This window comes from Pan paniscus, chromosome 12, assembly GCF_029289425.2.
Source record: "Pan paniscus chromosome 12, NHGRI_mPanPan1-v2.0_pri, whole genome shotgun sequence".
In the NCBI taxonomy this organism is placed as follows: domain Eukaryota; kingdom Metazoa; phylum Chordata; class Mammalia; order Primates; family Hominidae; genus Pan; species Pan paniscus.
In genome coordinates this window covers 17915679-17928228 of record NC_073261.2, presented here as the reverse complement: position 1 = coordinate 17928228, position 12550 = coordinate 17915679, and the positions used below count along the sequence as shown (strand labels likewise).

The 12550-nt window shown below is 41.0% G+C and overlaps 1 protein-coding gene across 5 annotated transcripts in view; it reads left to right on the top strand.

The window, feature by feature from the left end:
* The first annotated feature begins 245 nt into the window (after nt 1–245).
* LOC129397113 (ranBP2-like and GRIP domain-containing protein 4) overlaps nt 246–12550 on the top strand; it is a 65171-nt gene continuing 52866 nt past the window's right edge. For 2 of the 5 annotated variants that reach the window (XM_055107441.2, XM_055107442.2), the window contains exons 1-4: nt 246–1211; nt 8155–8222; nt 9809–9920; nt 10359–10511. In XM_055107441.2, the coding sequence (XP_054963416.1) occupies nt 1137–1211; nt 8155–8222; nt 9809–9920; nt 10359–10511 (408 nt within the window). In that variant the 5' untranslated portion in view covers nt 246–1136. Of the gene's footprint in view, nt 1212–8154; nt 8223–8787; nt 9095–9808; nt 9921–10358; nt 10512–12550 lie in introns of all 5 variants that reach the window. The other 3 variants (XM_055107440.2, XM_063594695.1, XM_055107439.2) reach the window with 3 other exon arrangements.

Below are 12550 nucleotides of genomic sequence, written 5' to 3'. Positions count from 1 at the left end.
TAATGTTTTCAAGGCTGATTCATGTTGTAGTATGCATTGGTACTTCATTATTTTTTATGCAAAAGTAATATTCTATTGTATGGCTATACCACATTTTTCTTTGAGACAGAGATCTCACTATGTCGCCCAGGCTGGAGTTTAGTGGCTCTTCACAGGCCTGATCACAGCTCCTGCATGGATCAAGGAGCATCACTGCAGCTGCAAACTGCAGCTTCAAACTCCGGCTCAAGCGACCCTCCTGCTTCAACCTCCCCAGTAGCTGGGACTACAGGCACGTGTGTCTGTGCCCAATAATACCACATTTTAAAAATCCGTCTTCAGTAGATGGAAATTTGGATTGTTTCCACCTTTTACTAATAAAAATAGTACTGCTATAAACATTCATGTATAGGTTTTCTTTTGTTTTTGTTTTTTCTTTTTTTGTAGAGATGGGGGTCTCGCTGTGTTGCCCAGGCTGATCTCAAATTCCTGGACTCAAGTGATCCTCCCATCAAAAACTCCCAAAGTGCTGGGATTACAGGCGTGAGCCACATGCCTGGGCTGTATACAAGTTTTTGTGTAGACATGTTTACATCCAATTAATGAACACAGGATGTCTTTCCATTGATTTAGCTCCTCTTTAATTTCTTTCAACAGTGTTGTGTAGTTTCCAGTCTACAAGTCTTACACGTTTGGGTTAAATTTATTCATAATTATTTTATTATTTTTTATAATATTATAAATGGATTTGTTTACTTAATTTTACTTGAATTGTTCCTTGCTAGTGTATAAGTAGACAACTCATTTTTTTTAATTGACCTTGTATGGTACAATCTCTTTGAACTCATTTATTATCACTGATAGTTTAGGTCTTTTTTTTTTTTTTTTTGAGGTTTCATTAAGGTTTTCTATACATAAGATCATGTCAAGACACCCTCAGACCACAGGGGGCTGCCAAGAGCCCCTCGGAGTGCAGCTCCAGCGCCCACGTCGCCAAGGATACACAGTGCTGAGGCAGAACGCAAGTTCGTCACAGTGGTTCTCCAACGGCTACACCGCTGCCTCACTGGCTTGCAGGCACTTTCCTCTTGGAAGTGGCGACTGCTGCCGGGCTGAGCGGTGCTCTCACGCGTCTCGGGAGCCAGGTTGGTGGCGCGATGAGGCGCAGCAAGGCCGATGAGGAGCGGTACGTCTCCTCCTCGGTGCTGGGCTGCACCCCGTCGCCTCCAGAGGTGAGTGGATCTGGAAGAGACCGACGGCCTCGACGTGGCCGGGCGGCGGCCTCTCGACCTGGCCGGGTGGCGGCCCGGATCCGGCCCGGGGATCCGGCCCGGCGGCGGCGGCCCCGACCCGGCCGGGCGATCGGGCGGCGGCGGCGGCGGCGGCCCCGACCCGGCCGGGCGATCGGGCGGCGGCGGCGGCGGCGGCGGCGGCCCCGACCCGGCGGCGGCCTCGATGGCTCAGGCGTCATGGTTCCCGACGGGCGCTGCTCCCTGGCGGCTCTGTTGAGGCGCCGGCCGGCTAGCGCAGTCCTGTGGGCGGCGTGGCGCTTGCAAGCGCAGGAAGAGTCCTGGGGGGACCGCGGTGGGCGGGAGACCGTTGGCGCCGGCGCTTCCTCTTTCTCCCGGCTTGTTCCCGACGGGAACGTGGCGGGATCGTGGCTCACTGCAGCGTTGACGTCCTGGGCTCAATCCATCCTCCCACCTTAGCCTCCTGGGTAGCTGAGACTACAGGCATGCCAGCTACAGGCATGCGCCACCATGCCCGGCTTTTTTCTTTAATGTAGAGATGGGGTCTTACCATGTTACCCAGGCTGGTCTCCAACTCCTGGGCTCAACTGATCCTCCCGCCTTGGCCCCAAGTGCTGAGATTACAGGTGTGAGCCACTCTGCTCAGCCTGATTTTTTTTTTTTTTAAACAAGCTTAAAAAAAAAAAAAAAAAAAAAGCAACCTTAGAGCCTTTCTGAGATTCTTAGTGGGGACCTTGGCTTCCAAAAGATTAAAAACCACTGGTCTAGACAGAAGTTAGAATGTTCTTTCAACTACATAACTTTTCCATTAAATAAAGTGGAGTGGTGGCAAAATTTTGAGGATTGGTTATTATGACCACCTCTCTTACACTTACAGAGTCTTCCCCCCCCCCCAAATTTAAAGTCATTTACATTAGAACCTGGGGATTTCAGCGGAATATGGATTAACTAGTGAGTAACTTTGGAACATGTGAAGCTATTCTGTGAAGTTAGGTTTGAGTGAAATGACAAAACAGGGTGCTTTGGATAGAAGGTAAAGAATGGAGGGAGAAGAGGCAGTGGCTGTGAAGAGTATAAAGAGGTTAGTATTCTCCCCTAGTTTGGCAGAGGCTGGCCATCTGTGAACTGCCCATGCTTTCTAGAATGTCTGAGTTTTGGAGTGTGATGATGTGTCTGTATATCATATCTTTCTAGTCTTCCATTGTGCTTTCATTTGTTAGTCTTCTCTTGTTTTGCCATTTTTCTACTCCCTCACATGTGCTTTTGCCCTTCTTAAAAATATTCTTCGTCTGTAATCCGAGCACTTTGGGAGGCCGAGAGACCAGCCTGACCAATATGGTGAAAATCCGTCTCTATTAAAAATACAAAAATGAGCCGGGCGTGGTGGCAGCGCCTGTAGTCCCACCTACTCGGTAGGCTGAGACAGGAGAATTGCTTGAACCCTGGAGGCAGAGGTTGTGGTGAGCAGAGATTGCGCCACTGCACTCCAGCCTGTGTGACAGAGCGAGACTCTGTCTCCAAAAAAGAAAAAAAGAAAAAATATATAATTCTTTCTCTAGTTTTTCTTTTTCCAGATGGCTTCTGTTTAGTTTTTCTATGTTCTGTCAAGTTGGTTTCTTATTCTGCAGCTGATTCCTACTTCTCAAAGGCTACTTGACAGCTCTTATTTTTATTTATTTATTTTTTAGAATACGGTCTTGCTGTGTTGCCCAGGCTGCCATCAAATTTTTGGGCATAAATGATCCCCCTACCTCTGTTTCCTGAGTACTTAGGACTACAGGCAGGCACCTTTGACAGCTGTTAGTTGTTTTTTCTGCCCTTTACATCTATACTTCATACTTCTGAGTAACACACGTATATACTTTTGTTATTTTTAATTTCCTTTCTCCCATTTTAGACATTTTCTTTTCTTTTCTTTTTTTTTTTTTTTGAGACGGAGTCTCGCTCTGTCGTCCAGGCTGGAGTGCAGTGGCGCGATCTCGGCTCACTGCAAACTTTGCGTCCCGGGTTCACGCCATTCTCCTGCCCCAGCCTGTAGCTGGGACTACGGGCACCCGCCACAACACCCGGCTAATTTTTTAGTATTTTTAGTAGAGACGGGGTTTCACCGTGTTAGCCAGGATAGTCTCGATCTCCTGACCTCATGATCCGCCCGCCTCAGCCTCCCAAAGTGCCGGGGTTACAGGCGTGAGCCACCGCGCCAGGCCCCATTTTAGACATTCTGTACTGGCTATTATGCTCCTCCAAAACTGTCCTCAGACACTTTGGTTTGCCCCTCATTCTTTCAGTACTGTTATTGCAGTTTTTGTTTAAATGAATATTTAACATTTATATAAATATAAGGTAAATATTTTTGCATTTGAATTGCCCTTGTTGTGCAGTTTTGTTTTTCCTGGACTGAATAATTGCTTTATTTTTTGGTTTGCTTGTATGTTGTGTTACTACTTGCTTACTTAAACTCAGCAATTTACACCCTCAAATGTGGTCAAACTGGTCACATAATCCCATCAATTGCAGCTTAAAACATTGATTGATTGATTGATTGTCTGTCTACCTGGAATACCCTTACTAACTGACTTCTCCAACCAGGATTGGTTTTTCTTCCTCTTTGCTACACAGCTGCTTGGGACTTCCCTTTATCATCAGTTTGAGAATTCCCTTCATCTTTTTTCTGAGTTAGACCCTTTGTTTCTTGTATCTCATGTCCTCTTCATTTACTTTGTTTTGGTGTAGCATAGTCTCACTTGCTTTGAGGAAAAGTGGATGAGAGGATTTTTTGTTTGTTTTTGTTTTGGGACAGAGTCTTGCTCTGTTGCCCAGACTGGAGTGCAGTGGCATGGTCTCAGCTCACCGCAACCTCCGCCTCCCGGGTTCAAGCAATTCTCCTGCCTCAGCCTCCCGAGTAGCGGGCTTACAGGTGTGCACCACCACGCCCGGCTAATTTTTTCTATTTTTAGTAGAGATGGGATTTCACCATACTGGTCAGGCTGGTCTGGAAACTAATGGTATGTCTTTAAAACGTCTTTACTTAATTTGGTTGATCATTTGGTTATCGAATTCTGAGTTTGAAATAATTTTTTCCGCAATTTTGAAAGCATTGCTCCATTTTCTAGAAGTTCTGTTGTTAGGAGTCCGATGAGATTCTTGTTCTTGGTAACTTAAAGGTTTTCTGGAAGTGTCCTTTCAATTGGGAAACTCATGTCTTTCAGTTCTGTAGCATTTCTTGTATTATTTCTTTGACCATTTCTTACCCTTTTTTTAATGATGTTTACCTGAAAGCTGGAATTTCTCTAATTTTTCTCTTATTCTCCTCTTTTGTTTGTTCTGCCTTTTGAGAGATTTCCTTACCCTTATGTTCCCGGGGAAGAAGATTGGGGAACTCATGGTTCAGTATCTAGACTTTTCCTCATTGTCCTGTATAATCACGGCCCTCACCCTTGTTGGGACTCCACAGATTTGGAGCTGATCAGATGGGTTTGTTGAGAACAGCAGCTTTTTTGGAGGATTTTAGGGGGAGGGAGATTCATTTGACTGTGCAAGATGGGTGACAGAGCAAGACTCCGTTTGAATTAAAAAAAAAGAGAGAAATTTAGAACTGCATAATGAAAAAGTAGGCCACAAACATTAAGTTTTGGACAATTACAATTACATCTCTATCTTACTGTGCAAGATAGCGATGATGTGGCATCTCTTAGGGTCTTACTGTTCCTGTTTTCAGCCCTGCATCAGTTCTTGATATTTGGCAGCTTAAGTGAATTCAGGTATTTGCTTATAGTGACATCTGCTGTCATGTAAAGAAGTACTGCTTGAATCAGATATTGTCCTGTTTACATAACATGGGCTGTGCTCCTTCCTAGCTGTGTATCTTTAAACAAGACATTTACCTGCTTGAGCTTCAGTTCCCTTGTAAAGTGAGCAGGTTAGAGGCAAAAGATCATATAGAAGAATAATTTGTAAAGTTATTTAATTATCTTAAGATTGTCTACTTTAATAACATAGTTGGAAGCAAAGAAGGTAATGGAATTATTTTTCTATTATGTTTTGGCATTGTACCTTGAATCTATTTCTTCATTTTGAAAAGGGGGAACTGGCCGGGCTCGGTGGCTGACGCCTGTAATCCCAGCACTTTGGGAGGCGGAGGAAGTCAGATCACAAGGTTGAGAGATTGACACCATCTTGGCCAACATGGTGAAACCCCATCTCTACTAAAAATACAAAAATTAGCTGGGCATGGTGGCGTTGCCTGTAGTCCCAGCTTGTACCTGGGACACAGAGGTTGCAGTGAGCTGAGATTGAGCCACCGCACTCCAGCCTGGCGACAGAGCAAGACTCCATCTCAAAAAAAAAAAAAAAAAAAAAAGGAAGGGGGGAACAAGCCTTGTTCCTTTATGTGCTGTCCTGACTGTTGTGTATTATTTTTGTTAAGATTGCTATAGTTCTTTTTTTTTGAGACGGAGTCTTGCTCTGTCGCCAGTGCTGGGATTGCAGGTGTTAGCCTGGCATTGAGCAACGTTTTGTAATTTAAGCATACAAGTCTCTCACCTCCTTGTTTACATTTATTCCCAGGCATTTTTTTCTTTTAGATGCGATTGTAAATGGAATTGCTTTCTTAATTTCCTTTTCTGATTGTTCGTTGCTGGTACAGTAGTCCCTTCTTATCCACAGTATTGCCTTACGTGGTTTTACTTAGCTGCGTCACCCGTGGTCCAAAAATATTGAATGGAAGATTATATAAATAAACATTTCATGAGTTTTAAATTGCAAACAGTTCTGAATAACATGATAAAAATCTCACGGCCTCCTGCTCCGTCCTACCCAGGACACGAGTCATCCCTTTGTCCAACATATTCATGCTGTATGTGCTCGCCACCCGCTAGTTACATACTAGCCGTCTCAGTTATCAGATCAGTTGTTGGAGTATTGCAGTGCTTGTGTTCAAGTAACCCTTATTTTATTTAAAATGGCACCAAAGAGCAAGAGTAGCGATGCTGGCAGTTCACATATGCCAGAGAGAAGCCATATAGTGCTTCCTTTAAGTGAAGAGGTGAGTTTTTGACTTAGGAAAGAAAAAAGATCATATACTGGAGTTGCTAAGATCTATGGTAAGAACAAATCTTTTGTCCATGAAATTGTGAAGAAGGAAAAAGAAATTTGTGCTAGTTTTGTTGTGACACCCCAAACTGCAAAAGTTACAGCCACAGTATGTGATAAGTGCTTAGTTGAGATGGACAAGACATTAAATTTGTGGGTGGAGGACACAAACAGGAAACATGTTTCGATTGATGGCAACCTGGTTTGGTACTATTCATCGTTTTGGACATTCACTGGGGTCTTGGAATTTCAAAAATAAGATGTTTGAGTAGCTGTATACTCTTTATCACATGGATGGAACATACTCTGGTTGTATCAGCATTTTTTTTTTTTTTTTGAGATGGAATCATTCTGTTGCCCACGCTGGAGTGCAGTGGTGCGATCTTGGCCCACTGCAGCCTCTGCCTCCCGGGTTCAAGCGATTCTTTGCCTCAGCCTCCCAAGCAGCAGGGATTACAGGCGTGTGCCACCATGCCCAGCTAATTTTTGTATTTTTAGTAGAAAGGAGGTTTGTGTATGTTGGCCAGGCTGGTCTCGAACTCTTGGCTTCAAGTGATCCACCTGCCTCAGTCTCCGAAAGTGCTGGGATTACAGGTGTGAGCCACCGCACCCAGCCTGGTGTGCATCAGCATTTTGGACTTTGGAGTTTATGTAACCAAGGAGCCAGGCTGTGGACCTCATTTATTACTTGAAGAATTCAATATTTATTTCTGCCTTTTTGACTCCTTGACTGTAAAATACTGATCTGATCTGTAGAGAGAACAGTACATGGACCAGGGAATCCTCAGTGCCTTAATAGATCCTAAGTACTTACTTATTCTTTCCCATAGAGGCTTACACATGGTAGGAGAAGAGATTTCTAGAATACCTTTCCTCCCCAAAGAAAGCTGGTTTCTTTTGTTTGTTAAGTGAGAGAGTGGTACCACAGGGTTTCCAAGATTTCCAAGGCTGATGAAAATTCTTAACTTCTGTTGTCTGCTTGTCTTGCTTTCTTGAATTTATTTTTTGTATGTTATGTATTTATTATTTAGAGAGAGGATCTCCCTGTGTCACCCAGGCTGGAGTGCAGTGTCACAGTCATAACTCATGGCAGTGTCAACCTCCTGGGCTCGAGTGATTCTCCTTCCTTGGCCTCCTGAGTAGCTAGGAACACAGGCATGCTCCACTATGCCTGGCTATTTTTTCCCCCCTGGAGACAGGATCTTGTTGTGTTGCACAGGCTGGTTTCAAACTCTTGGCCTCAAAGCTAGCCTCCCACCTTGGTCTCTGAAAGTGCTAGAATTAAATAGCATTAAAGTTGTGACCAACTGCACCCAGCTTATTTATGATGATGATGATGATGATGTTTGGGAGATTGGAGTCTCTGTCACCCAGGTTGGAGTGCAATGGCACGATCTCAGCTCACTGCAACCTCTGGCTCACTGCAACCTCCACCTCCTGGGTTCAACTGATTCTCGTGCCTTAGCCTCCCGAGTAGCTGGGATTACAGGCACCCACCATCATGCCTGGCTAATTTTTGTATTTTTGTCAAGACGGGGTTTCACCATGTTAGCCAGGCTGGTCTCAAACTCCTGACCTCAGGTGATCTGCCCACTTCGGCCTCCCAAAGTGCTGGGATTACAGGCATGAGCCGCTGCACCCAGCTCTATTTTTTGTTTTGTGATAGGAAATTATAAAACATGGAATTATGCATTTGTCAGGCTTTAAAAAAACTTTTAAGTGAATGAAAATGGCATATTTGAACATAAACTTAGGACAGATTTTTACTACTTTTGAAAAAATGTTGGAAAATATTTCTGTATGAAAAGTAAAACAACTTTTAATTTTTTTTTAGAAGTCAATGAGAGGATTCTATTTTGCAAAGCTGCATTATGAAGCTAAAGAATATGATCTTGCTAAAAAGTAAGTACAAACTGTAACATGTATTCTTTTTTTTTAAAATCAATGCCTTTTCTCATTTTCTTCTTTGAATAGGTAAAAATATGTTCTTAGTAGTTCTTCCTAAGTGTATTCTAGAATAAGGGATTTATCACTCAGACTGATGCTAAGGACCAGCCTAGATTCCATTGAGATTGAAACTGCAATTAGTGTTTTCTGCATGCTGCTGCTTTATACCAAGGGCAAGAAATTGTTTGGCTTAAAACACTTTTTCTAAAAATTGTCTTCTGTTGGAGTAAAAGAGGACCATGCCTATATCTTAATTTGTTTTTGGTTAGATATCTGATACCTTAATCAGATGGAAAATAGCAATGAATAAAAAATTAAACTGTAATTGTAAGGCAGGAGAATAGCTTGTATAAAAGATCTTTAATTGACACAATATGTGATGCTGTAAGGCTCTATCCTAGGGATAAGAAGCTTGGTGATTCTGATTTCCTGACTGGGAGTGGATTAAAGCAGGAAATTAAGAGGGAGGCAGGCTTTTTTTTTTTTTTTTTTTTACGCAGTATCTGTCTCTCTTGCTCAGGCTGGAGTGCAGCAGCTGGCTCCATCTTTGCTCACTGTAACCTCTGCCTTCTGGGCTCAAGCGATCTTCCCACCTCAGCGCCCCAAGTAGCTGGGGATACAGATGCGCACCACCACGTGGACCTGGCTAAGGTTTGCATTTTTTGGTAGAGACAGGTGTCACTATGTTGCCCAGGCTAGTCTTGAACTTCTGAGCACAGCAGTCTGCCTGCCTCGGCCTCCCATAGTGTTGGGACTACAGGTGTGTGTTACTGCTCCCAGCTGGGAGGCAGGCTTTTAAAGGCATCCAAAGGAAGATGGAAATGCTGGTAAGAAAGGAAAATGGTGGTACATAAATTATGTAACTAGCAGCACTGTGACTGTTAACTCTTGTACCTTTTTACTGTGAGACTTTAATCCCTTAGTTTGGGTCTGGCCTAATTTCTCTGATGGTAATACTGTCAAGGAACCTAGAGGATATTTACTTATTTTAGTTGTTACTTGATTTGAGAAATGGAAATTTCCTGTATTTGGTACTGTAATTAGTAATTTTTCTTCTGTTTGATTTTAGCTGGATATAGTACTGTTAGAAATTACTTTCTTGCTTAAAGGGTAAATGTATTTCCCTTTGTTGTTTGGGAAATTGTTGCTGTTTAGTATTTTGCATTATGATAACTTTAAAAATGTTTATTATAATCACTTCTAATTTATTTGCAAAACTGTTAGTGCTTTATTAAAATGTGATCAGGAAGAAAAAGCAATTTATATGTTCATTTCTTATGTGTGGATAACACTGGAGAAAAATTTGGTAAATGTGACATTTAATGGTAAAACGAGTATGTGGTCAACTCTATGTACATGTTTTTAAGTATTACCCATTTCTTTCTATGAATACTTTTGAGTTATCTGTATGAATAGTGGTAGTTTTGAGTAACAATATAAACGAGTTTAGTGGTTGCTTTGGTTTAAGATGTATTCTTCGGTTAGCATTTAAAAGTACAGTTCTAAGTTTAATTTACTTTTGTATTATTTTTAAAAAACAGATACATATGTACTTACATTAATGTGCAACAGTGGGATCCCAGAGCTCACAGACTTCTGGGTCTTCTTTATGAATTGGAAGAAAACACAGAGAAAGCCATTGAATGTTATAGGGTAAGTTATAGGATTCAAATATAGCCTTTGCATAGCCAAACACATGATGCCCAGAGAAATGTATATAAGTAAGTCAAATATATTTTATGAATATCATAAAACAGGCATTGGTATCATAGTACAGTTATGTGACACAGCTTGGAACAGATTTAGAATTGTTTAACACCTATAAATTGTAAGTCTAACACGGTCAGAAATGGTGTTCTTTTGTGTTTTTTGCATTCAAATGACACAAATATAATTTTTATTTGATTCATTTCCAGAAAATTCCAACACACTTTTAACACCTTTGAAGTAATATGTTTTCTCTAGAAGTAGAATTTTTTAAGGGTTGGAGTGATAATTTTTAACCTTTATATATAAGTATATAAGTATATATACTCCTACATACATACATACAATTTATTTACTAATCTTTAATTTCTTTTCTGATATTAGCGTTCAGTGGAATTAAACCCAACACAAAAAGATCTTGTGTTGAAGATTGCAGAATTGCTTTGTAAAAATGATGTTACTGATGGAAGAGCAAAATACTGGGTTGAAAGAGCCAGTAAACTTTTCCCAGGAAGTCCTGCAATTTATAAACTAAAGGTAAACAAACAAAACATAAAGGGAGAAAACTTAAGACATAACCATTTCTAATATTTGGAGTTTAAATTACTTTTCAATAGCAAACCTTAAGCCCAGGTGTTTGTGTTTCCTTTAACATTTTTCTTTTAAAAAGTGTATTAAAACCTTTCTGAGCATCTACTGTCTTATTAGGCATTGTTACACTTTATAAGTGACATCTCATTTACCCTTCTGGAATAATTAATATTTTAGGGATTTTACAGTTTAGTAGCTGTAAACTAAGTAGAGCTAAGATTTACATTAAGTTCTGTCTGGTAAACAATTTTTGCTTCATTAAGTGAAAATTACCTACAGGATGACAATTTAGGGATATTTTAAAGAAGAGTTTTCTAATAACTATTGTCTGAAAGTGGAAGGGATTGTATTTTGAGATAGTAAGGTTTTCAAGCAAAAGATAAAAGGTGGTTTCTCTAGTATATAAGACGTAATTACTAAAAATGGTAGGAAGTTCTTGCTAGTGTGTTGACTGGTCCTGATATTCTTTATAGAGTAAAATATAGTTTACTAAGCAACTGTTCTGGAGAAAATCTACACAAATATGTTTGGCAAACATTTAAAATTTATATTGTAATGTTTTATATATTAATGTATACTTTATTGTGTATGTACAATATAAAATTATAAATGTATATTTGCCTTTAGCTTCCTCCTACTCCCATTATATATGTTTCTGATAGAAATTTAAAAAAATTTAATTTTGAAATAATTATAGAGTTTTTTCACAGGAAGTTGCAAAGATTGCACAGAAAGATCCTATATGCTACTTCATTTTCCCCCAATGCTTATACAGTTTGAGCATTTAAAATCCGAAATCCTAAATGCTCCAAAATCTGAAATTTTTTGAGCACTGACATGATGCTCAAAGAAATGCTCATTGGAAAATTTTGGATTTCAGATTTTCAGATTTGGGGTGCTCTACCTGCTAAGTATCCTGCAAATATTCCAAAGTCTGAAAAAGTTCAAAATCTGAAATACTTCCGGTCTCAAGCATTTTGGATAAGGGATACTCAATCTGTTTAACCCGACCAAAGCACAATATCAAAATCAGGAATTTTGACATTGGTACAATGTGTATGTATAGTTTTTCTTTCATTTTAACATGTGTAGATTCATACCACCTCTGCCGTCAAGATACAGAACTACTCTATTACCACAGAGATCTTCCTCATGCTGCCCCTTTTGTAGTCATGCTATTTACTTCTCTTCACTATGCCTGACCTCTGGCAACCATTAATCTGTTCTCCATCTTTATACTTTGGTGATTTCAAAATGTTATGTAAATGTCATCATGAAATGTGTGACTTTTTTTTTCTTTTTTCATTGTTTTTGAGACAGAGTCTCGCTCTGTTGCCCAGGTTGGAGTTCACTGGCGCAATCTCAGCTGACTGCCACCTGGTCCGCCTCCCAGGTGCAAGCGATTCTCCTGCCTCGGCCTTCCGGGTAGCTGGGACTACAGGCACATTTTACCATGTCCTGCTTATTTTTGTATTTTTAGTAGAAACGGGGTTTCACCATGTTGGCCTGCCTGGTCTCGAACTCCTGACCTCATGTGATCTGCCCACCCCAGCCTCCCAAAGTGCTAGGATTACAGGCGTGAGCCACCGCGGCCAGCCAAGCATGTGACCTTTTGAGGTTGGCTTGTTCAGTCAGCATAATACCATTTGTGATCCATATTAAGTTTTGTATATCCATAGTTGGTTCCTTTACTTCTGAGTAGTATTTCATGGTCCACAATTTAACCATTCAGTTTTTTTATTTTTATTTTTTTGAGACAAGAGTCTTGCTCTGTCACCCATGCTGGAGTGCAGTGGTGCTATCTCGGCTCACTGCCACTTCTGCCTCCCGGGTTCTCAGGTGATCCACCCACTTTGGCCTCCCAGAGTGCTGGGATTACAGGTGTGAGCCACTGTGCCCAGCCTTAACCATTCACTTTTGAGGGGCATTTTGGTTATTTCTAGGTTTTGGCTATTGTTCAACTGCTATGAACAATCATGTACAGA